Genomic DNA, 25,632 nt, shown 5'->3' on the forward strand with positions numbered 1-25,632 from the left:
GGTGGCCGGGCGGTGGTGGCGCACGCCTTTAATCTCAGCGCTTGGGAGGCAGAGCCAGGTGGATCTCTGTGAGTTCGAGGCCAGCCTGGGCTACAAGAGTGAGTTCCAGGAAAGGCGCAAAGTTACACAGAGAAACCCTGTCTCGAAAAACAAAACAAAAACAAACAAACAAAAAACCGTGAATGGCCATTACTGTTTGAAAAGGTGTACAATATCGATAGCTATCAGGGAAATGCAAATTAAAATGACTTCAAGATACTCTCTCACCCCAGTCAGAATGGCCATCATCAACAAATCTGACAACAAATGTTGGAGAAGATGTGGATAGAATGGAACCCTTATTTATTGTTGGTGAGGGTGCAAATTAATACAGCCACTGTGAGAATCTGTTTGGAAATTTCTCAAAAAATTTAGAAACAGAACTACAATTTTCCCCAGCGATTTCACTTTTGGGCAAATATCCAGAGAACTCCACACCATACCACAGAAATAGCAAACCCCCATGTTTATAGCTGCTTTATTCACTATAACAAAAAAATAGGAATCAACCTAGTTTTCCATCAACAGATGAATGGATAATGAAAATACGTTGTATATATTCTAAAGAAAACTGTAACCTGAATATTTGAAAGAAATTGAATGGTCCTAGAATGTATACTTCAGGTAAGAACACACAATCTCAGAAGAAAAAAACCTTCATGTTCTCCCTTATATACAAACCTAGCCAATAATATATGTACATGTGTAAATAAATGTACATGTGTGTGATGTAGGAAAGAGAACAAGAAAAGCTAATCATTAGGAGATGAGGAAGGACTGGGTATGGGTAATGAGGAGGAGTCACGAAAGGCTCCAATTGTTCATTTAGTTCTAACTCTGTCATGGAGTTTTCGCCCGTGGTGGAGGATAAGAGCGTACAAATAAAGTCAACAGTCAAAGTGTCAAGTCCAATGTGAAGCTGCACGTCTTCTCCTACGGGCCATCCTAACTGTAGAAATGTTCATCAGGATGTATGGACTTTGCATCGAGTTCACTTCAGTGTAGAATTTTTCTATTTGCAAGGGTTTTTTTTATAATATAATTTATATAATAGAGTTTATAAATAAAAAAGTGTTTGTTTCAAGAATGTAGGAAGACAATTTGCACACTGCTTTTTCAAATCTGTTAGTTTTGAGAGAGAGGCAAGAGGTAGCCGCCACAGCAGGGTAGTCTCAACTCTACACCCTGGAACTGAAGGGTTTACCACAGAGGCTCTATAGTCTGCGATTGCTTTCAGCTGGGCTTGAGTTTTCTCATGTTTGTCTTTTTCTCTTCTCTCCAGTTCAGCCTCGGCTTCAGCAATGTCTCTAGCAATAATCAAATCTTCAGTGTCAAGTTTCTCTTTCATTAGTTCACTTAGGAAGTTATTTATTCTTTCTCTCCGTTCTTCCATTAGCCTATAACAGAACAACCACATTTGCCAAATCATCCTGACCAGCTCTGTAATGGAGTTAAAATACTTTCATTAGGGAAGTGGAGGCATTTTATAGTCATCTACAAAACAAAGAAGAAGTCTGTGGTCATATATATATATATATATATGTGTGTGTGTGTGTGTATGTGTGTGTGTGTGTATACACACATATATTATATATATGATTATATCAAATGGAAACTAATTTGTCATATATTTTAGAAATTTTAATACTTGAGCTAAATAAGGAAATTAATCTTACAACTACAAAGTAGCATATATTCTAAATTTTTCCAAGTGATCAATATGTACAATATAATCACATATGTATGTACATGTATACGTGTGTAAAAGCAAGACATTAAGATTCTCTATAACACAGGAAAATATTTTTCTTGTGTGTATGTGTGTGGTGTATGCATGCGTGTGGTCATAAGTGTATGAGTGTATGGGTGGGTGCAAGTGGAGACCAGAGGATGATATTGCAATGTCTTCCTCTATAGCTCTCAGCATTTTTATTTTTATTTTTTTAAAGATTTGTTTATTTTATGGATCTGAGTGCTCTATCTACACGTACACCTTTATGCCAGAGGGGGGCATCAGATCCCAATGGAGAAGGTTGTGAGCCACTGTGTGGGTGCTGGGAACTGAACCTCTGGAAGAGCAGCCAGTGCTGTAACGATTGAGCTGTCTCTCCAGGCCCAGAGTTTCACTGTGTAGCCTTGGCTGTCCTGGAACTGCTGTGTACACCAGGCCGGCCTCGAACTCACAGAGATTTTCCCACCTCTGTTTCCCAAGTGCGGGGACTGCAGGCATGTATCACCATGCCCACTTGTTGTTGTTGTTGTTGTTATTTGTTTTTGTTTTCTGAGACAGATCTCTTCTTTGAGTCTAATGCTCACCATCTTGGCTAGACAGCTGGCTAGTGATCCTTCAGGGCCCACTTATTTCCACCTCTGCAGTACTGGGGTTAGTTACCTATCATGTGCAGTTTTTATATGTACATCAAGGATCTGCTTGTGCAGCCCAGAATATATTCTAGAATACTTTGTTGGACTATTCTGCTTGCCTTAACACTGAGATTTATACTATAAACACCCTTTCTTTAAATAAAACCTTGGAAATAACTATATGTTACCAAAATACTAAATAATTCATACTACCACAACATCCCATCCAGAACCAAATCATAGACATGTTGATTTCATCTGTTTGTTGTATGTCCCTGTCCTACACATTGTGAAGTTTCTGAGGTCAGGGGCTGGATGAATTCTTTCTAGTCCAGGGTCAAGTATGTGTCTGGGACATCATACACAACAAGCACATTTTATTAAAAGAATGAGGGAAGGAGACTAAACAGAAATATTTTAATTAGTTATGACAAGTTCACTAATTTATTGAGTGAGTTGAAGTTTTGTATGAGAAATTGTGAAAAAGATACTGTGAATAGGCAAAGAAAGTAGAGTCTAAAGTGGAAAAGAGACATTTATGCAAACACATAGGGCAGATGGTGGTACAGGCCATGTGAATGGGAGAGAGCCATGCAGAAGACTTGGTGGAAAAGGTGACGACGGTTCAGTTAACATTTCAAAACACTGTTCTAAGCACATTTACAGACGGAACAGTTTACTATTTACAGACACTACTCTAGGTACTGAGGACTTCACAATGAAAATGGCAAAGATCTCTACCCTTGTATAAGTCTCCTCAGTGCTATAACAAAGTGCTTAATTTAAGAAACTTAAAAGAAGGTATTGGATATTTCAGCTCATGTTTTCAGGTGTTAGTTCATCCTGGAGGGAATAAAATGGCAGAACAGGACAGAAAAATGGTAGACAGGAAAAAGTACAAAGAGCAAGCAGGAGTGTGTGTGGAGACAGCTCATCAGTTGAGAGCACTTTTGCTTTCCAGAGGGCCCAGGTTAGACTCCCAGCATCCATATGGTGGCTCATGACCACCCCTGACTCAGGTTCCAGCGGAGCCAACACCCTTTTCTGACCTCTGCCAGCACCAAGCACATATGTGGTAAACAGACATGTATGCAGGCAAAACACTCACACGTAAAATAAAACGAATAAACCAAAATTTAAAAATTAAAAACAGAAAAAGAAAAGGTTAGCAAAAGATATAGCCCCAGGGCATGTCTGCAGTAACATACTTCTTTCAATTACACTCCACCTTCTTCACCACATCTCAACAATGGCATCAATTTCCTGACAGACACACTCCCCTCCTGGTGTACCATTTTGCTGTAGATCCAAAAGCAACAAGACCAACTGCCTATGAACTGAAGCCTCCAAATCTGTGAGTCAAAATAAAACTTTCCTCTTTTGGCTGAAGAATCAGGAGTGTCTTACAATATTGGAAATAACAAAGTGTGTCATTTTCCTTTATTTTTCACTTTTTATTTTGTGGTTTTATTCTAGAAGATACAATTTTTAATTTGTGTGATCTTGAAAATCCTCAATAGGAATGTCATACTTACTAAAGATCTAAGAGTTTTGGACTATGGTGGCACAGGACTTTAATCTCAGCACTTGGTAGGCAGAGGCAGGTGGATCTCTGTGAGTTCAAGACCAGCCTGGTCTACAGAGTGAGTTCCAGGACAGCCAGGGCTATCTTGAAAAATTAAAAAACAAACAAACAAACAAACAAAAAACCAATAAAAAAGAAAGACAGACATATAGACAGACCCAGGACACCGGTGAAGCTCACATTTGGGCATATCTGTTATGGCATTTCCAGAGGGGATTAATTAAGAGGGGAAGCCCATCCTGGTTCTGGACAGCACCATCCCATGGGTTGGGGTCTTGGATTAAGGAAAGAGAAAATGAACTGAGCTGATGTACCAGCATTCATTTCTCCCTGCTTTCTGGTCGACATAGAGCTGAACAAACAGCCTCAGGCTTCTGCCTCCACAGCCATGAGCAGCTCTGGCCACCATGACTTTCTGCTGTTTATACTCTACATTGTGAGCCAACATGAACTCTGCCTCCATTCATCTGTCTCTTTGCAGATGTTCATCGACAGCAATAAGAAAAGGAAATGGTTAGACCGATGTCTACTAGGCTCCTCCAGCTCAGCATTCTTTCTCCTAGAGGAGACCAGTGTTTTCAACAATCTACCACAGAGAGTTCTGGAACATTCCATGGGTTCACCTCAACTCTCATGCCCCAAACTAAAACTCTCATGTCACCAAATGTCCCAGTCATCTCTGAGACTTCATTTTCCAAAGAAAACCAATCTCAGGTAGCACTTTAGCAATTATGTTATTATTTAAGACTCCTACCTGTGGAGCTGGATAAACAGCTCAGCACTTTAGAACACTTATTGTTCTTGCACAAGACCTGGGTTCCATTTCAAGCACCCTCATGATGGCTCACCACAATCCACAACCTCAGTTCCAAGGAAGCAACAGACACACATCCACGTGTGTAGGCAAAATGTTCATAGTCATAAGGTAAGAAATCCAAAAAGTATTTTTAAACCCTACCTGTGTGTTTCAGCTTCCTTGTCTTTCCTCATTTGTATAAGACGTTTTTTGGCTTTGATAAACTTTCTAATCTTTTCATCTTCCTCCTCTTGCTGCTGCTGTTCTACAGCTCGGATGATATTTTTGTCATGCATATGGTCCTTAAGGAAAGAAGTATGGTTTGTCACAAAAATGCCTTCCAACATATCTACCAAGAACCTGTCAAATGGTTATGGTTTCTCACATAATTATTTTTCTTCTGAAAATTTATCCCAAAATAATCAGAAGCCTGAATAAATGTTTATGTCCACATACTTTATATCAAGTTTATTTACATTAATAACACAAAAATATTGGAAACAATCTATAAGTATTCTAGAATGCAGAGATGGTTGAGTAAATTGTAATATCAGTGGCATGAAAGGTTAGAACATAGTTAACAAATCACTGACATCCCAAACACCCTTCCTTAGGAAGATGCTCAAGGATATTCTTCAGCAAGAGGGAAAGTGAACCAGAAACAGGGAGACATCAGAGTCAGAATGGCAAGGGAAGCCCCAGGACGACAGCCAGGCAGCAGGCAGGCCTAGGGAACAGGCAGTCCTAAAGGAGAGGGGATGGAGGAGGCTCAGCGGATGTGCTCTAAGAAAAACAACATAGGTAAGTGCTCATTGTTCAGTTGAATACTGAAAATTAGCATCAATATTCACTGGGCAAAATTCATTGAATATATGGAAAAATCCTAAGTTATCAAAATAAAATTTTAAAAAGATCAAAGATGTAGTCACTAAACAAATGAAAATCAAGATAGAAGTAAGGGTTTGTAACAGTGGGCATAGCGATGCACACCTGTGATCTGTGTGACAGAGGGAGGGCTAAGCAGGAGAGTTATAGATTTGAGGCCAATCAGGGTTGCCTACGGAGACCCTGTCTTCAAATGAAAAAGAACATTCACAGAATGTAAGAACTCGAGCCACCGTGGTGTACAGCTTGGATCTGCAGAGGCAAATATTTACACAATCCTGATAACGACTTAAGTGTGCTAACTCTTGAGTAGGAGCTGAGAAATGCATTACAAAGGATGAGAGCCAAATCCTCCACAACCAGGACAAAGAGGCAGACAATGGCTGACACTAATAAATCAGATTGATACCATTTGGAGCCTAATATAAAAACTAAATACTGGGGTTAGCAAGACGGCTCAAGGAGGCAGGCTGCCTGAGCCTCACGGTCCTGAGTCCTGGGGTCTCGTGGTAGAAGGAGAGAACTGACTCCCCAAAGTTGCCCTCTGTGCTCTGCACATGCCCATACAGACAAACACACATACAGTAAATGTAATACAAATAATAACAAAGTAAAATAATACATAAACCTGTTAGCAGCAGAAGAAAACGTTAAACAAACCTGGTAACATTGGACTCCAGGTGTTTAATGTTTTGACTTTGTACGTGTATTACTTAAAAATTAAAAGAAACCTTGGGGCTGGAGATGGCTCAGTGGTTAAAAGCACTGGCTGCTCTTGCAGAGGACCCACATGGTGCGTGGCTCACGACCGCCTGTACCTCCAGTTCCAGTGGATCCAACACCGTCTGCTGGCCTCTGCAGGCACAACACAGATGTGGTGCACAGACACACATGCAGGCAAAACACCCACACACATAAGTTAAAAATAAAATTTTTTAAATGTTAAAGAAAAATATTTTAAAAACCATGAAATCAAATAAATTACATCCATAAGACATCACATCATTCATAAATCACCCCCATTCATTCCTCACAGCTTTTAAGGAAATTAATTTTAAATAGAAAACGTATTATTTTTCGCTCTTGCGTGGAATTCCACCTGTACAAAACCATACTGAACAGGATCACTCCAAGGAGGGGTTCACAGGAACACAGCTTGCTGGATACTTGTTTCCTCCCCTAGTGTTTGTCAGGCATCTGACTGTGGAACCGCTCCACTGAGGCATTTTCAACTTACCAAGAACAGTTTCCTGCTTTCATCGATCTCCTTCTGTTTCTTGCTTAGTCTTTTTTTCATTTCTATTTCATACAGCAAATTCTGACGCTTTATCTCCTCGGCATCTTTTTCTTCATTTATTTTCCTTTTTTCTTCTTCCTTCTCACGTTCCTTTATTCTAAAGCAAAAATGTAAATGTAAGTGAGAACAAACCAGACATATATTAGAGAGAAGCAGCAGGTTCTAACTAACCTGGGGTGATGGGGTATCGAGTTTTCTTCTGGAAAAAAAGACACGAAACGGGCGGTGACGAAGACAACCGGGACAACCCAGGACCGCCAGATTGCCTGGCTCCAAACCCACTCTGGAAGAATGACAGCAGACTCAAGTGCTCCTTGTCTTTAGACAGGGCAGTCAGCTGAGTAAGGAATGGGAAAGCTCGTGGGCTCCAGTGCAGAAGCCTCTTGAGGCCTCAAGAGGTCGGTGTGACAGAAAGAGCAATGGAGTGTACCCAACCGGCCGCTCAGGCTGCTAGCCCTCCCCTAGCTCCTTGCTGGTTGGCTACTAATGCCTTCTGAGTGGTAAGCTCCAAATGCGCGCTGACTTGCAGGGATATCTGGAGGTCGGCCTAACAGCACAGCCTGCTCTGGAAGGTCTCGCTCCAGCACCACCTCTTCAATTCACTTCCCAACCCCATCACCAGCAAACCAGGCGCTCCCATCAGCAGCAGTACAGAGCAGAGTCTGGATCCCTGGGCTCCCTCAGCGGGCAGGCACCCCTGAGCACAGAGACGGCTCACATCCCACAGATCTACCCACTCGTTGAAAGCCCATGCATTAGTGTGACAAGTGGTTTTCATTCTAACCAGGTGGCTCAGGGTAAGGGAGCAATCTAAACAGAATCTAAACAGACCGCTGAAGAATAAGTCCTTCCTTCATATGCACGCCATCAAGCAAAGGTTACTCCTGGAGTCTTTTTGCAACAAGGAAAACTCCCTTCTGCTAGGTCACAGAGGACAACAGAGGGAAGCAGGCCAAGAAATTCACACAGACACAAAAGAAAGCAGCGTGGCAGTCAGAGCCTTCTCTTCAGGAGGAACTAAAGAAACTAAGGATTGTGCTGGCCCTTGCCACACCAGGTTAATGGTGGCCCTAAAAAATTAAGTTTTCAAAACTGTACTGGCTGATTTTGTAATATTTTATGTTTACTAATCACATTGAAGAGGCAGATTCACAAGTCTACAACAAAGATCTAAAGAATATTAGAAAAAATATCCAATTTTGCAAAAAAAAAAATGTTTAAAATTTTTTAAAGTTTAGGGTAAAACAACAAAACACAAAAAGTTGCAGCTTTAGGGCTGGAGAGACGGGCTCATTGGTTAAGAGCTCGTCCTGTGTTGGGAACACAACCCCATGTGATTCCACATAACTATGGCTTCTGATGCCCTCTTCTGGCCTTTGTAGGAACATACTGTGTGGCTTATACACACAAACACACATACACATAAATAAGTACAGTGGTGTTTTGTGTTTGTTTGTTTTAATTTGATCAAGTTAAGAGTCGAGATTTACCATCACCAATACCAAAAGAAATCTTATGATGTAGTCAGTTCTGGTTGATTAGTAAAAGCTGCCCAGGGTATTGGGACGAAGAGGACCAAGGCTCAGCAGGAGGGAGGTGGTGTGGAAGACTGAAGTCTGCTCTAAACCTGAGAGCTGAAAATAAGATATGAACGTTTCTGCTTCTTTGTTGAACCAGAAGATCTGAAATTTCTATCAACATTCTAAATTTGCATTAAGTCAAATTACCCAAATAAGTTAAAAATCTTTACCCACAGGTAATTAAAAGTTTAATCATAGATAATGTCAGTCAATGACAACTTCTCTCCTTTCACTGGTCCAGCAGATGTTTCCCTCACAGTCACATAACTGCTTTTTGCCCCAAGAATGAATCATGCAGTGAATGCACAGACATGTTTGACTTCCAGATGGGCTAGTGCACTCTAAAGCAGCTCTGTCACCATGCAGAGGCCACCGTGACGGCTGAGACAGCCCAACAGCATTAAAGAAGGTTCACATTCTCACTGTCCCAAACTGTGCTGATTGAGATCTAGCATCTCTCAAGCTTACCAAGGCTTTGAATAGTCCTATAAAAGCAGGAGGGAGGCCAGCCCTGGTGACACAAGCCTTTAACTCAGCAGTCCCAGAGGCAGAGGCAGAGGCAGAGGCAGAGGCAGAGGCAGAGGCAGAGGCAGAGGCAGAGGCAGAGAGGCAGAGGTAGGCAGATCTCTGTGAGTTAAAGGTGAGCATGGTCTACAGAGCAAGTCCAGGTCAGCCAGGGCTACACAGTGAGACCTTGTCTCAAAAATAGATAATAAATAAATAAATAAATAAATAAATAAATAAATAAATAAGTAAATAATTTTTTATTACAACAGGAAAGTTTGGTTCTTACAGGGCAGTTGAGTAGCGTCAGTGCCTGGCTAATTCCAGAGGCATTTTACATTCACTATATGTAAAGCCAAAGCCAAATCTTCTAAACAGATCCTTGTGGTTTCATTCTGATGAACAGGGCACCGTCTTTCCCGTTGTCTCTGCTGGAGGCCTGAGGACTGTCCTTAGTCCCTCTGTAATCCTTAGCCCTCATTCAATTGTCCAACACCTGTTCATATTAAAGTTCTCATACAACAATGAAAGAGCCATCAGGAAACTTACGTTAGAGTTAGGGACTACAGGTAAAAACTGTGATGTGTCTGTCACAAAGAAAGTAAGAGATGCCGGGGGTGGGGGGGTGGTGGTGAGGGCGGCGGCGGCACACACCTTTAATCCCAGCACTCAGGAGGCAGAAGCAGGTGTCTAAGTTCAAGGCCAGCACGGTTTACAGAGCAAGTTACAGGACAGCCAGGACTACACAGAGAAACCCTGTCTCCGAAAAAATAAGTAAAGAAGAAAGAAAAAGAATAAGAAAAAGATTAACAACTGAGTGTCACACAGACCTCTCTGGACTGAGCTGTACTCCAAGAGATGGAAGACATCTCTGAGCTGGTAAGAAGACCACAGATAAAGAACAGGGGAGTAAATTCCAGAGAGAAAAAATAGTGTGTGAGCAGTACTGAGTACAGAAAGTTCTTATCAGGTACTCAAGGCCCTGGCAGGCGAGTGCATCCGAGTAATTAGGAAATGGAAAGTTGTAGGAGAGAAGCCTGGGAAAAGATGAGGTCAGATTCCACAGGGCCAAGTGTTCATTTTACTTCAAATGACTGTAAAGCTACTGAAGCATTGAAAGTAACAGAATACTTCACTTGATTTCCACTTTAATGGAATATCACAGGTGATGAATAGCAAAGGGGATGGAGACTATGAGAGTGTGGGGTCAATTAAGAGGCTGATGTGCGAGTTCCAGGACAGGCTCCAAAGCTACACACAGAAACCCTGTCTCGAAAAACAAACAAACCAAAAAAAAAAAAAAAAAGAGGCTGATGTAATAATCAATATACTAGATGAGAGCATCTAAGGCTAGCTAAAAGGACAGCTATAACTTTAAGATTTGTTTGGGAAGAAAACAAATCAGCAGGAATTGCTTACAGATTTGCTGTGGAACATGAAGAAAATGAGGGATCAGGGTTGACAATGGGGTTTCTGGTTTGAAGTGGGTGGAAATGGGTGCCACTGGGACCGTCCACTGCAGGGGTAGGGAATTTATAATCCTTTTTGAGGTACCCATGATCTCTTGGGCAGCTGGATATGTGAAGCTAGAGTTCCCAGAAGTGCTTGAGATCTCTAAGATGGATAAATCACTTTGGCCTCTTCTCTCTTTCTACCCTTTTCATAAAGGAACTTATCCAGGGGAAAGTGATGCAAAGTCAATAGGATTCACAGGCAGTAATCAGACAAACAAAAAATTTAGGACAGGGTCTTACTATGTAGCCTTGGCTGGCCTGGAACTCACTATTTAGATCAGGCTGGACTCAAACTCAGAGATCTGCCTGTGCTGAGATAAAGGTGTGTACCACCAATCTCAGCAGTAAAACTTCCTTAAGCAAGGTCTATGAGTTCTTCCTACAGAAAAATTAACAAAGGAATGAGAACTATGTATTGTCAATAGACACTTGGTTATGCTTTTTTGCAATAGGTATGTTTAATTTCTTGGTTAAAATCTCTATTTGGGGATTTCTGTCTCCACGGTTCCTTATTTGCCCTGTCTTCAGGATGCTCATGCAAGGCAGACTCTCTTGCTGGCCACACAGCCGCAGATTAGCCTGCCCAGGTCTGGTGCCTAGGCACTGTTTACAATGTTCTTATATGTATGCCTTACTTTTCCAGGCATGGGGATAGAAGTTTTAATAACTGACTGCTGAGTACCTCAAAATGCAGTGGTCTTAAACAATAAACATTTATATCTCACGCCATTCCTGACCATCAGGACCCAGGAGTGGCTTAGACAGGCAGTTCTGAAGAGAATGCAGTCAAGCTGTCGGCTGAGGCTGCAGTGGGTTCGAAGCTTTATAAGGCTAGGAAATCCACTGTCACACACCTTCAGTTTTCAGGCACCTGCTGCTCCTCCCCATAGCTTTAGGCTCTCACAAGATGGCAGTTAGGTTTCCTAAGAAGCTGTCTGAGGAACAAGCAAGATACCTTTATGTCCTAATCTGAAATGTCTCACACTGTCATCACACTGTGGTCCCTGGCGATGAATTAATATGCATAGCCTGTACTCCAGCCAGTGGGACAATTAGACTCCATCCTCTGAGGAAGTCATCAAAGAACCGTCACCTGGGCAGTACCAGTAATAATTTCAAAAATTGTATTTATTCAATGGTATGAATGTTTTGCCTGCATGTATGTACGTGTACCACATGTCCATGGATGTCAGAAGGTGTTGGTTCCCCTAGAACTGGAGTTACAGATGGTTGTGAGCCACCATGTGGGTGCTGGGAACTGAACTCAGGTCCTGTGCAAAAGCAACCAGTGTTCTTAACCACTGAACTATCTCTCCAGCCCTTAGCAAGGCAATTTTTAAAAATAATTTACTTGTTTTTACTTTATATAAATTGATGTTTTGCCTGCAAGTATGTCTGTATGCGGGAATCAGATCTCCTGGAACTGGAGTTTCAGACAGCTGTGAGCTGCCATGTGGGTGCTGGGAATTGAACCTGGGTCCTCTGGAAGAGCAGCCAGTGCTCTTAACCACTGAGTTATCTCAACAGCCCTTTGTTTCTTCTTTTTAAGAAAAAGCTAGTGGGTATGTGTAAACGTGTGTGTGCCTGAACGATGTGTGTAGAGTGATGCACTTGTGAGGTCAGAGGAGAACTCTGTGGAGTTAGTTCTTTCCTTCGGGACTGAACTCATGTCAGGCTTGTGTGGCAGGTGTCTTTACCCACTGAGCATCTCAATGGTGTTTGTTACATAGACCAGACTAGTCTCCAATTCTCCATTTTCCCACTGCAGTCTCCCAAGTGCTATGGTTACAGAATGTATCACCATACTTGACTCTAAGTGTGAGCTTTAATCTTTTTCTTTCTTTTTTTTTTTTTTTTTTTTTTTTTTTGGTTTTCGAGACAGGGTTTCTCTGTGTAGCTTTGTGCCTTTCCTGGAGCTCACTTGGTAGCCCAGGCTGGCCTCGAACTCACAGAGATCCGCCTGGCTCTGCCTCCCGAGTGCTGGGATTAAAGGTGTGCGCCACCACCGCCCGGCGTAATCTTTTTCTTTGTATTTTTTTCTACCATGTATTTTGGCATGCATTAATTTCAAAATCAGGGAAGACACATAAAAGGCGATGTATACATACTGTTTCAGATGATCTTCAGCAAGAGCAATTCTTTCTCTGCGTTGTTTTTCTTCTTTCTCTTGCTCTTGTTTAAGAGCTTTCTCAATGTTGAGTTTTAATTGTTCCTCCCATTTTTTATCTGATTTTACTGAATTCTTTTTGAACTCAATCTGGGCATCACGCTCTTTCATAACTTTACTGAGACGAAGTCCTGACTACAAAAAAATTGCACTAATTAAGAAAACTGTGTATCAACACTTAGAGACAACTGTTAGCTAAGCATGTTAAATATACATATAAACAGAAGAAAAGCCAGATAGTACATGAAAGCTTTTCACTCTTTCTGTTTGGTAAAACTGATACTGCTTTGCTTTTTCGATGGCCTTCTTTCTTTCTCCTTGTTTGTATATTTCCTCCTCCAAGTCAAGAATTTGTCTTTCCGCCTCAATCTCTTCATCACGCTTTTGCTTGGCTTTAAGTTTCTGTTCTTTCATTCCCTGTGAAAAGACAAAATAATCAATCAATATCTTTTATACTGTTGGGGATCAAACCCAGGCCTTGTGGTTACCCTAACCCCAAAGCAATCTTTTGATTTTATTTTTCAATTTAATTGACCCAAAAGTTATTATCAATATAAGATCACTTGAATTTCATTATGAATTTTAATTGTGTTTGCATAATCCATTAGTAAACATGAACTTACACTTTGAACTAATTCTTAAATTTTATTTATTTATTTATTTTTTTGCATGGGTGTTTTGTCTGAATGTATATATGTGTATTACATGCTTGCCTGCTGCCCATGGAGGTCAGAAGAGACAGTTGTATGCCCTGGAACTATAGTTACAGAACACTGTGTGTGCGGGAATCAAACCTAGGTGCTTTGGAAGAGCAGTCAATACTCTTAACTACTTAGCCATCTCTCCATCCCTGAATTAATTTTTAATTTAATTTTAGGTGGGTAGCACATTTATATGATTCGAAACCCAAACCATTAATGGAGTATATAATGAATCTCTCCAATCCTAAGACCTCACTAAGATTAAAATTTTTTCTATTAGCAAATTATCATGGTACATGCTTGTAACTCCAGCTACTTGGGAGGCAGAAGCCAGGGAGAAGGATACTTGAGACTGAGTTTGAGGTCAACCTAGACAGTACAAAGAAATATCAAAAAGCAAAAGATCTTCTGTCTTTTAAAAGACAAGGTAAGTAAGTGATAATTCAAGATATATACTCAGAGGAAATATTTTCAAATACATACATTTTCTATGAGATGGTATCATGGAGTCTAGGCTAGCCTGAAGCTCTGGATAGTCAAAGATGACCTTGAACTTTCCGTTCTCTTTTGCCATCTCCAAGTGCTGGGATTATAGGCATGAACCACCATGCAGCGTGGCTTTGAGTGGTGCTAGAGGCTGAACCCAGGGTTTCATGTTTTCTCAGCAAGCACTCTACCATCTGCATACATTATTGTTTGTTTGCTTTTTGAAACAGGGTCTTAGTATGTTGAACAGGCTAGCCTTGAACTCACCATGTAGTCCAGGTTGGCCTTGAACCCAAGCTCTTTCTGCCTTAGCTTCCTGAGTATTTGGATTACAAGAATGCACCACCACACTTATCTTCAGAATATTTTTTCAAAGTTCTCTAAAATCAATAATAAGAAAACAAATCTAATCATAAAAATTTGAAAAGGTGGAAAACAAGTTCATCAAAAGATGTTTGGCCACTGGTCGGTGACACACACACCTTTAATCCCAGCACTCAGGAAGCAGAGGCAGGAGGATATCTATGAGTATGAGGCCAGCCTGGTCTACAGAGTGAGGTACAGGACAGCCAAGGTTACACAGAGAAACCCTGTTTCAAAAACAACAACAACAACAAAAGATGTTTGGTCAATGTTCCTTTTCATTGCTGTGATAATATACTCTGACCAAAAGCAACTTAGGTGATATCTTAGTTAGGGTTTCTATTGCTGTGAAAAGACACCATGACCACCACTGCAACTCTTATAAAGGAAAACATTTAATTGGGGGTGGTAGCTTACAGTCTCAGAGGTTTAGTTTATTATCATCACAACAGGGAGCATGGCGGCATGCAGGCAGACATGGTGTTGTCTACATCTTGATCAGAAGGCAACAGAAGTAGACTGTGACAACGAGTGAAGCTTAACCAAAAGAGACTTCGAGCCTGGTGGTGGTGGTGGTGGTGGTGGCGGCGGCGGCGGGCGGCGGCGGGGCGGCGGCGGCGGCGGCGGCGGCGGCGGCGGCGGCGGCGGCGGCGGCGCACGCCTTTAATCCCAGCGCTTGGGAGGCAGAGGCAGGCGGATCTTTGTGAGTTGAGTCCAGCCTGATCTACAGAGCGAGATCCAGGAAAGGTGCAAAGCTACACAGAGAAACCCTGTCTCGAAAAACCAAAAAAAAAAAAAAAAGAGAGAGAGAGAGAGACTTCAAAGCTGCCTCCACACGTCCTTCAACAAAGCCACGCCTACTTCAACAAGGCCACACCTCCCAATAGTGCCACTCCCTTTGAGTTTATGGGGGCCAATCATGTTCAAACTACCACAGATGAGGAAATGATTTATTTGGCTTATACTTCCAGGTCACGATCCATCATTGAGAAAAGTTATGACAGGAACTCACAAGTAGGGACCTGAAGCAAAAATGATGGAGGAGCATGGCTTGCTGGCTCCCCCTCTGGCTTGCTCAGGCACTCAGGGAGCATGCGTCCTACTACAGTACTGCACCACCTGCTGAGTGATGGTGCCACACACAGTAGGCTAGGATCTCCTACTGAAAGACCCTAACCCTTCAGGCTTACACCCCCAAGCCCCAGGAAATAAGGAACTAAAAAGAAAACTAGTTCCAAGGGCACCTGACTCAGCCACTACTCAATCTCCTCTGCAACCATATAACAATGTAAAAAGATTTCTGTTAAGAGATGTGCTCAACTGTGACTGGGATAGTTGCAGGTGTTCCAGGAAGGACCCCTGTGACCTTTGTGTAAACTCCACTCCTGCCCTGATACCCCCCTTGAGGTTTCAGGAAGAATGTACATGTGGATATGACTGTACCCACTCTGTAACCAGACCATGATCTTGTGAAACGAAATTGTATGGGAATTGTAATCTTATGGCTTTTGTGGGTTTTTCCTTTAAAAGCCCCCATGGGGCTGCAGTAAGATGTGACTCTTGCTCCCAGGACAAGAGTTTGCCCGACTGTACAGCTGCATCAATAAACCTCGTGCTGTTGCATCAACTGGACTGGAGTCTGGGTTCTTGGGGCGCCCATTTGAGACCCTAGATTTTGGGGTCCAACACTACATCAATAATCACTCAAGACAGTCCCTCACAGACATGCCCACAGACCAACCTGATGGAAACAAGTACTCAAATGAGACGTTTTTTCAGGTGCCTCCAGGCTGAGTCCCATTGACAGTTAATGCTAACTAGGACAAGTCAAGGCACGGCCACCAAGGCTGGCCACATGAGTTAAATTCTAAGAACCCGCATGATGGGAAGAGAGAACTGACTCCTACAGTTGTCCTCTGATCCCACGTGTGCACCATGCATGCATACATGGTAACTATTTGTAAAAGATATTTCACATTTGTTACCAAGGGAATTCAAAGTCAAGGTATATGGAAATTTTCACACCCATCAGATTGTCTGTAATGATAAATAAATTTAATTTAAAAACTAAAAAAAGGATGTCTATAATGAGAAAGATTGACCATACCAACAACTGATAAGAATACAGAGACAACAGAACTTTCATCCTGCTGGGGGGAACAAAGAATCACAATTGCTTTGAAACAGTTTGGAAATTTTTTATAAAATTAATTTCATAAGATTTGTGTATGTGTGTGTATGTGTGTGTGTATGTGCGTGTGTGTGTGCGCGTGCGTGCGTGTGTGTGTGTGTGTGTGTGTGTGTGTGTGTGTGTGTGTGTGTGTGTGCAGGTTTCTCAAGACACCAGAAGATGGTGTCAGATCCCCTGGAGTTGATGTTACAGGTGACTGTGAGCTGCTCAAGGTGAGTCCTAAAAACTGAACCCAGGTCCTCTAATAACTGTGCCTACTCTTTACTGCTGAGCCATCTCTCCAGCCACCCTTTATCCCACTTGCAAAGTTACATATACAAAGCTGGGCGGTGGTGGCGCATGCCTTTAATCCCAGCACTCGGGAGGCAGAGCCAGGCAGATCTCTGTGAGTTCGAGGCCAGCCTGGTCTACAAAGTTAGTTCCAGGACAGCCAGGGCTACACAGAAAAACCCTGTCTTGAAAAATGAAACAAAAAGAAAACCACAAAGTTACATTTACAGTGATCATATGATTTCACCATACACATCTATATCAAGATATTTACTCAAGAGAAATAGCAGCATATGTCCATAAACAGACTGATATGAATATTCACAGCAACTATATTTGTAATAGTCAAAAGATGGAGACAACCAGATGTCAACATTTGGTTGATGCCATACCATCAAGTGACCAGATAAATAAACTGTACTTATCAAACACTAGAATACTACTCAGTAATACAGAGAGTATATATAATAGCATGAATAACTCTCAGACCCTGTTGAATAAAATCTATAATAATAAATAGTCGAGTGGTGACCTACTAACTTATAAGGAGGAGTTACAAGGAGTTAAACAGGACGTGGAAATTTTTAGGTGATGAATATGTTCATTATGTTAACTGTAATGATGATTTTGGAGGCATATATATGCCAAAATTTAACAAAATATTTACCTTAATTGGGTCATTTACAGTATATTACTTAAAGATATTGAAATAGTGTCACTGTATTTATGACAGTTTGAATGTAAAATTATTTATAAAAGGTACAAGGCACTACTAAAAAGCAACAGTTAGTGTTCAAAGCATGTGACTTCTGGAGGTTGATACTTACTGCATATGTGTTAGTCCAGTGTTTTACCAGTTCTTGGGATTGGATGTGCATCTTTTTCTTTGCCGTTCTTTCTGCTCGAAGGGCTGCCGCTTCTCTTGACAACCTGTCAAGGCTATCCCGAATCCTTTCCCACTCAGCGTGAGGAATTATGGTGACCTGCCGGAGATCTACCTTGCTAGGTAGGAGAGGTGGATAAGGAATTTCTTCGTTTTCAAAGCTCTTCATTCCTAATGCATTAAAAATATAATTATTAAATACTTTTCCAGGAAGCGTTATCATGATTTATTTTGTCTCAGAAATGTCTGTAGTGGAATGGTATCTGGAAATTGCCTCAAATGTGTAACCGTAGAATGGCTGAGAAAAAAAAAAAACACAAGGCTTTATGAAATCAGAGGAAATTGATTGAATCTTTGGTGATTTCCTTCATGTGTAAACTTGGGTAAGACATGTAATGTTCACACTAAACAGGTAGTCACTCGGGTTCTCTGGGGGTGAGGGCAGGGCTATTGCTACAGAGCTCAGGCAAAACATGAAGATAGTTCACATTTCCAAGAATCTACTAGTTACCATGACAACAACTAAACTGTTGTGGTTGGGCTTGATAAAGATTTTTTTAGAAGTCCTACTTGCTCACATCTATGACACAAATCAAAGCTTACGTCACCTTGATTACGTACCATATTTTTTACACTATCAAAGCATTTGACTTGGAGTGAGTTTTAACTTTAGAGTGGAAAGAACTGAGATAATTCCTTGAGCTTCAGAAAAGACCACTCAGCAGGTCTGCAAGAGCATGGCGACTTAATGGCTCAGTAACATTTCCAAACGGCATTCCAAAATGTATTCAACGGATAACAAAGTTTAAGAACCCCCAGACTCCTGAGTATCTGACCCGTTGGGGTGAAGGCGTCTGACTTTCTGCTTTTTCTACCCCCATTCCGGTGAACTTTCCACCAGGCCAGCTCGGGAACCGACCAAAGCAGCTCACCTGTGCTTTTCTTGCTCTGTCCGGAGCGCCGTCCAAAGCGCACCTCCATCTCTTAACTAGCTGAGCCCCGCGAGCCCAGGGCTCGGAGACTACCGCCGCGCCAACTCCAGCAGCGGAAGGGTGGCCAAACCGTTTGGTTGCTTGGCAACCACGCCGGAAGCGACGTCCGTCGCCATCGCGGAACCAGGAAGAGGTCTAGTCCGCGGCCAGGGGACCGAAGCGCGGGAAGTGCGCCTGCGCAGTGTCGAGCTGTGCGCCAGGCGAGGCGCTCGCGATCCTGCGTCTACGTCAGCCTCGAGGACCAACCGGCGGATGCTGGAACGGATGTTGGCTGCCGGTTGCGACCCGGGCCTGGGTCAGTGAGAAGCCCTCGGTCCCGCCAGGCCGGTGTCCCCTTGCCCACCCGCCGCGATAGTGTGGAGCCGGCTGGTGGTGCGAGTCGAGGCCTAGGCTCGGTGCGAGCTCCCACACTGCTCCTCCGGGGCTGAGGTGAAGGACAGAGCCCGCTTGACCACAGAGCCCCAGGGATCAAGGACCATACAAGCTGTTTTCAAATTGTTTGGTTTGTGCGGTATGGCCAGGAGTAGACGAGACCCTACTTATTGTTGTTGCACAGAACTGTGAAAGCTTGACTGCTGTTCCCAGGACATCCACGTTAAGACCTTTAATATATATTAAACTGCTTGGTAAATTATAATTAGTGTGCTTGGGAACCAGTCTCTAATATGGACTGGCAATTGATCTCTAAAGAGGCTTTCCTGACACACCGATGTAGAAATGATTTCAAGACGAGGTAGTTGGCACTATCAATTAATTAAGCAACAATTGTCCTTCACGAATGAGAGCAAGTAAGATTTTCAGGATGAAAGTTCTAACACGTAGTTGTGCTGTCTCTCTTCAGGTTTCCTATCAGACGTTCCACTGTAATAATGCTGGTAAGTACGGAAGGATTCATCAGAATATCTGTAGACAGGACGTGGTGCACATACACTAGTGATTTGGAAGTGTAACTTAAAACATGACAGGAGTTTAAAAGGTCAGGGATTTTACTGTATTACAGGCAAACAGCCGCTTGCATGGTTCTGTGGGAGACCCACGACGCCTAGTGCGGGATCAATGAATTACAGTGGTAGCTGCATCATCAGCAAAGCTTGCCTTCCTTTTTCTGAGCTCAGGTCCCCCTAGGGTACTGCAGAGTTGGCAAGCAGTCACATGGATGTGATGTGTGTTGCTTTATAGGACCGGAACCCTGAGCTGAGGGAGCTCAAATCCCAAGGGATAACATGTGTGTCTTTTAATGTTCATCGTAGAGGCCTCCTTGAAGCAACTGGGGCATTGAATATATTACTCAGAGGACAGTGGCAGTATAGACCATGTCTCTCGATGAAAAACCCTCAGTAGTTTACTGAATTAGTTGCAATTACTGATCCTCATAAAATACGACAGTTTTCTAATTTGAAGTGGTCTAATATTTGAGTTCAAACTCCTGATTGCTACTCCAATCAGTCTTTACCTGCAGGTTGATCTAGAGTTAGTTACTTCATAGCCCTGAGTTTTGTTGTGAATTGAAGAAGGTAGCATTTACACCCTAATTGGAAACAGAATTTAAATAAACATGTAGACGTATTTAAAACAAAAGAAAAACTCAAAACCACCAAACCACTCATTCAGACCCTGCCGCTCTCACCCACACTGTTTTCATGTTTATTATGTTCAGTCGTGCCTATGTGTGTACATGTGCTTGTGTGAGGGTATGTGCGCGTGAGTGAAGGTACCCGAAGAGGCTAGAGCTGTCAGATCCCCCTGGAGCTGGAGTTACAGGGGATGGGAAGCCACTCAGACTTGGCTCTTCCACAAAAGTAGTGTGCGCTCTTAACTGCTGAGCTCCTCTCCAGCCCTTATTTGCCTATTCATTCAGTGTGTGTGTGCATACCTTGGAGTTCAGAGACACTAAAGTTCCTAGCACTGGCGTTGCCCACCAGACATGGGCTCTGAGAACTGAGCTTGGGTGCTCTGCCAGAGCAGTATGCACTCTTAACCAGGATCTCTCCAGGCCTGAGAGCAAGTTGGTTGGTTTTGTTGATTTTTTTAAGACGAAGTTTCTACCATTTTCTGTAGTCCTGGAATTGACTCTGTAGACTAGATTGACCTTGAACTCAGAGATCCACCTGCCTCTGCCTCCTGGGGTCTGGGATTGGCTTTGTTTTTGTTTTGTTTTAATAAAACATATTATTGTGTGTGCTGAGTGAGTGCAGCAGTGCTCTGTGGTCAGAGGACTTCTAGGAATCCTCTTTCCACTGTGAGTTTCTCTCCTTCAGGAGTGGCTGGCAGGGGTCAAACGTGGCTTGTCGGGCGTGTTCAGCAAATGTTTTTACCACCTGAGTCACCCACTGGCCTCTTTACATTGCACTTGTAACCTAAACTGGCTGTAGTGTGCAGCATTGTGCCTGACCCAGCTCCTGAGTGCTGGATTACTAGTGTAAGCAACTGTGCCTGGTGTGCTTTTCAAACGTTAATAAAAGTTTCCAGGTCAATTCACATTGTTAAAAGTCGATCTGTGTACTTCCTTGAGTTTTGTAGATTTTTATTTTAAGTACATAACTAATATCTGTATATTTATTGATAATAAAATATGTTGCCTGCCTCTGCCTCCCTAGTGCTGGGATTGAAGGCATGCAACACTTGTGATTTCTTTAACTAGATAAAATATTTCCATATGACGTTCTTTTTTGTATTTATTTCAAGTGTATATGTATAATCAAATTTTGTTTCTTCATTTCCAGTACATGTTTTTTGATATGAGGAAAAGGAGCCAATTAGAAAACATAAATTTTAAGCTTTTAAAATATCTTACTAATTTTAGGAGTTAAGAAGTCGCCGTTCCTTTGCTGCACATGAGAGCAGTTTCTCTGCGTACAGGACTGGAGTGATGTTTAAAGACAGCTGGCAGATTAAAGGTGTTAGTGACCTAAGCACTTTGCTGAAATAAGATTAATTGGACTGCAAGTGCCAGTTTGGGTAAGTTGTTTTAATAAGAAAATATATTTAAAAAATGTAGCCAGGAGGTGGTGGTGGTGGTGGTGGTGGTGGTGGTGGTGGTGGTGGTGGTGGTGGTGGTGGTGGTGCACGCCTTTAATCCCAGCACTTGAGAGCCAGGCGGATCTTTGTGAGTTCAAGTCCAACCTGGTCTACAAAGAGATACAGGACAGGATCCAAAGCTACACAGAGAAACCCTGTCTCGAAAAAAACAAGAAAACAAACGAACAAAAAAGATCTGAAAAATCTAAAATTGAGAAAAAAAAATACTCTTAGATCAACCTTAAATGTGTGTTTATTTCACTCTTGTGCTCTTTAGAGAGTTAAGAGAGCAGTGGTAGTACCCTTTAATTCCAGCACTCTGCAGGCAGAGACAGGTGGAGTTCAAGGCCAGCCTGCTCTACCAGGACAGCCAGGACTACACAGAGAAACCTTGTCTTGAAAAACAAAAAACAAAAATTGCCTACTTGGTATTTATTTAAAAGTAATGGATAGAAGCCAGGCGGTGGTGGCGCACGCCTTTAATCCTGGCACTCGGGAGGCAGAAGCAGACAGATCTCTGTGAGTTCGAGGCCAGCCTGGTCTCCAAAGTGAGTTCCGGGAAAGGTGCAAAGCTACACAGAGAAACCTTGTCTTGAAAAACAAAACAAACAAAAAAAAAAGTAATGCATAGATGTGGTGGCATGTGCCTTTAATCCCAATACTTAAGAGGCAGATGGATCACTGTGAGTTCTAAGACAGACATCTACATAGAGAGTTCTCGGCAAGCCAAGGCTACATGGTGAGACCTTGTCTCAAAAAATAAATTAACAAGTAGATTTAATATCTTATTTCTTAGGCACTAAACTGGTATATTTAATTAATTTTGTTTGGTTTTGTGTTTTTGAGACAGGTCTCTCTTACATAGTTCTACCTGTCCTGAAACTGGCTATGTGGTCCAGTCTGGCCTTGAACTTACAGAGATCCTCCTGCCTCTGCCTCCCAAGTAATGAGACTAAAGGCATTGCCACCACACCAGGCCTAGAATGTTGTACTTAAAAACATGAAATTGGAGCAAGCTGACCTGAGACCACAATTCCACCTCTAATATCAACTTCTTGTATTCATGTCTGTGTGACGGTGTCAGATCTCCTGGAACTGGAGTTACAGACAGTTGTGAACTGCCACGGGTCCTCTGGAACAGCAGTCAGTGCTTTTAACTGCTAAGCCATCTCTCCAGCCCCCTTTAATATTAACTTCTTTAGTAATTGGTTTATATATCTTTTTTTTTTTTTTTTTTTTTTTTTTTTTTTTTTTTGTGATTGTTGCACAGAAATCATATTGTTTGTGAGAATGTTTGTATTGAACTAGACTCTGAACAGTCAGTTCTTAATTGACATTAGGATCTTGGTTTATATATCTTTAAGATGAGAGTGACAATAATTCTACTTAATAGGGTATTAAAATTAGATGAAATGTTTGTGTTTCAGAAATAAATGTTCTCCCTTTTTTGTTTGTTTGTACATGGCAGTTTTACCTTTTTCTTGGAATTCTATATGATTACTATTTTTTTAATATTATAGCTTTCACTCATATTAACTAGGGCCAACATAATGTTTCCATTTCTCTTGGAGATTTATAATTTCATCACCTTCATTCTAATGAAAACAAAGACATCTGTCCCATCTTATGTGGTGTGATTACTCAAGTCACATAACATTTGGTACCTCAAAACTAAACATGTTAGAGAAAATACAAACAAATGTATCAAAACTTTCAACAGAAGTCATCTTAATTTTGGAGAATTGAATTGACCTCCATATTATGTTATGATCTCAAATAATTGTTTTAGAATTTCAAGTATAGCATTAAACAATCATTTAGTCATAACATTGACATTTAGAAATTGAGTTCAATCTGGAAACTGTTTAAAAATTATTTTATATTTTATAAAGTTACATGACTTAAATTTATTCAGAACTTTTGTTAGTATCCAGAATATCCATAATATATTATGGCCTGTTACTTAATATGAAGATTATAAGTTATGAATATTAGAAGCTAATAAAGTAAGTGTAGTAGTTATTTAGGAAAAATAAGTGGTGGTCGTAAAAAATGGTTATTCGGGAGCTAAAGAGCTGGCTCATTGGCTAAGAGCACTTACTGCTCTTTCAGAGGACCCAGGTTCATTTCCCAGCACCACATGGCAGCTTACCACCAGTAACCCCAGTTCTAGGGGATCCAGTGATCTCTGCTGACCTACTTGGGTACCAGACACAAACGTGGTACACATAACATGTAAGCAAAATACTCATGCAGAAAATTTTTTTTAAATTTTTCTTTAGTGCATAATAAGGTCTGAGTATGGTGGCACGTGCCTTTAATTCCAGCATTTAGGAGGCAAGAAATGGACTTTTCTTGAGTTCCAGGACAGCCTGTCCTACATAGCAAGTTCCAGACCAGACGGGTGAATAGTGAGACCCATTCTCAAAATAAATAAATAAAAACCTTACTAATTTATATTCCTTATTTAGCATATTAACTATTTTTTCGAAAGTTCTCACTGTACAGCCAGGTCAGCCTCAACCTCTTGCTGCTTCTGCCGCAGCCTCCTGAATGCTAGGACAACAGCATATGCTACCACATCGAGCTCTGAGCAGATTGACATTTCCTTGTGATCCTAAATAAGGAATAGGTATGTAAACACAGTGTGTTTAGGGAACAATGTTTCTTCTTTTTCAGGGTGACCCAGATCTATTACTGGAACCATGAAAGTCTTGTTGGTGTTTGACTTCGACAATACAATCATCGATGACAACAGTGACACCTGGATTGTGCAGTGTGCTCCAGACAAGAAGCTCCCTATTGAACTACAAGATTCTTATCAAAAGGGGTTTTGGACAGAGTTTATGGGCAGAGTCTTTAAGTATTTGAGAGATGAAGGGGTAAAAGAAGATGAAATGAGGAGAGCAGTGACCTCACTGCCCTTCACTTCAGGGATGGTAGAGCTTTTCAGCTTTCTAAGAGTGAATAAGGATAAGTTTGATTGCATCATTATTTCAGATTCAAATTCAGTCTTCATAGATTGGGTTTTAGAAGCTGCTGATTTTCGTGATGTCTTTGATAGCGTGTTTACAAATCCAGCAGCTTTTGATAACAATGGTCGTCTCATAGTGAAACATTGCCATGCTCATTCTTGCAATAGGTGCCCAAAGAATCTTTGCAAAAGTGCAGTTTTGGCAGAGTTTGTAGAGAAACAGTTACAACAGGGAGTAAGGTATGCACGGATTGTTTATATAGGCGATGGTGGAAATGATGTCTGTCCAGTAACCTTTTTAAGGAAGAGTGATGTCGCCATGCCGCGGAAAGGGTACACTTTACATAGGACTCTTACCAGAATGACTCAGAATCTCGAGCCCATGGAGTCTTCCATTATAGTCTGGTCTTCGGGTGCTGAAATAATTTCTCATTTACAATTTCTAATAAAGAAGTGATGTGCCAACAACTGAAATGTGTATTAGTTAAGATTGGGCTCAGCAACATAAAACAAAATCCCCAATATTAGTACCTATAAAAATGAGAGGGGTTTTCCTCTTTAGAGAATTTGGGTGATATTTTAAGGCCACTTTGCTGCTTAGCCAACCTCAGCTTTATGATCTGTGGTTGATGTCAAGCTCAAGTCATCACAGCAAGCACTCTAGCCATCAAGAGACAGGGCAGGGAGGCTGGGACCCTTTGTTTAAGGACATTGTCCAGCTGTACCAAACAGTTCTCTTCACACACCATAAACACCATTAGCCAAAACCTAGTCAGTGCCTTCCCTAACTGCCAAGGTGGAAATACAGCTTTCTTTCCAGGTGTGTGTGCCTGGGGAAAAAATGGAACACAATACGTAATTGAGGTAGATGTAACTCATGGTCTCTACTAAGGATGATTACTGAATTGTATTTTTTAAACTTATTCCTGGAAAAGGTAGCCTTATTTTACTCATTTATTTCAAAAATCTATCCAGTAATTAGAAATGTTGAAAATAGCCTGATGTTATTTCTTCCATTGCTAT

At 41.6% G+C, this 25,632-nt stretch overlaps 2 protein-coding genes across 3 annotated transcripts in view; one reads left to right on the plus strand and one right to left on the minus strand.

Annotated features, from left to right (window-relative positions):
* Nucleotides 1-18,764, minus strand: part of Ccdc173 (coiled-coil domain containing 173) — a 32,606-nt gene extending 13,842 nt beyond the window's left edge. The window contains exons 1-7 of the mRNA XM_028881987.2: nucleotides 18,558-18,764; nucleotides 17,570-17,796; nucleotides 12,975-13,148; nucleotides 12,673-12,866; nucleotides 6,907-7,063; nucleotides 4,947-5,086; nucleotides 1,244-1,436 (exon numbers count right to left, since the gene is read on the minus strand). Coding sequence (XP_028737820.1) covers nucleotides 1,244-1,436; nucleotides 4,947-5,086; nucleotides 6,907-7,063; nucleotides 12,673-12,866; nucleotides 12,975-13,148; nucleotides 17,570-17,796; nucleotides 18,558-18,606 — 1,134 coding nt within the window. The 5' untranslated portion in view covers nucleotides 18,607-18,764. The remainder of the gene's footprint in view (nucleotides 1-1,243; nucleotides 1,437-4,946; nucleotides 5,087-6,906; nucleotides 7,064-12,672; nucleotides 12,867-12,974; nucleotides 13,149-17,569; nucleotides 17,797-18,557) is intronic.
* Nucleotides 18,765-18,824: 60 nt separating this feature from the next.
* On the plus strand, nucleotides 18,825-25,077 carry Phospho2 (phosphatase, orphan 2). Of its 2 annotated transcripts, none has more exons than XM_028881989.2 (4): nucleotides 18,825-18,912; nucleotides 19,459-19,492; nucleotides 21,421-21,575; nucleotides 24,315-25,077. In XM_028881989.2, exon 4 carries the CDS (start codon nucleotides 24,341-24,343, stop codon nucleotides 25,064-25,066), a length of 726 nt encoding a protein of 241 aa, XP_028737822.1. In that variant the 5' UTR covers nucleotides 18,825-18,912; nucleotides 19,459-19,492; nucleotides 21,421-21,575; nucleotides 24,315-24,340; the 3' UTR covers nucleotides 25,067-25,077. The 2 variants fall into 2 exon arrangements, with proteins under 2 accessions (XP_028737822.1, XP_028737821.1); XM_028881988.2 differs by having other exon boundaries at nucleotides 18,836-19,046.
* Nucleotides 25,078-25,632: the final 555 nt, after the last annotated feature.

Source organism: Peromyscus leucopus, chromosome 4, assembly GCF_004664715.2.
Source record: "Peromyscus leucopus breed LL Stock chromosome 4, UCI_PerLeu_2.1, whole genome shotgun sequence".
NCBI lineage: Eukaryota > Metazoa > Chordata > Mammalia > Rodentia > Cricetidae > Peromyscus > Peromyscus leucopus.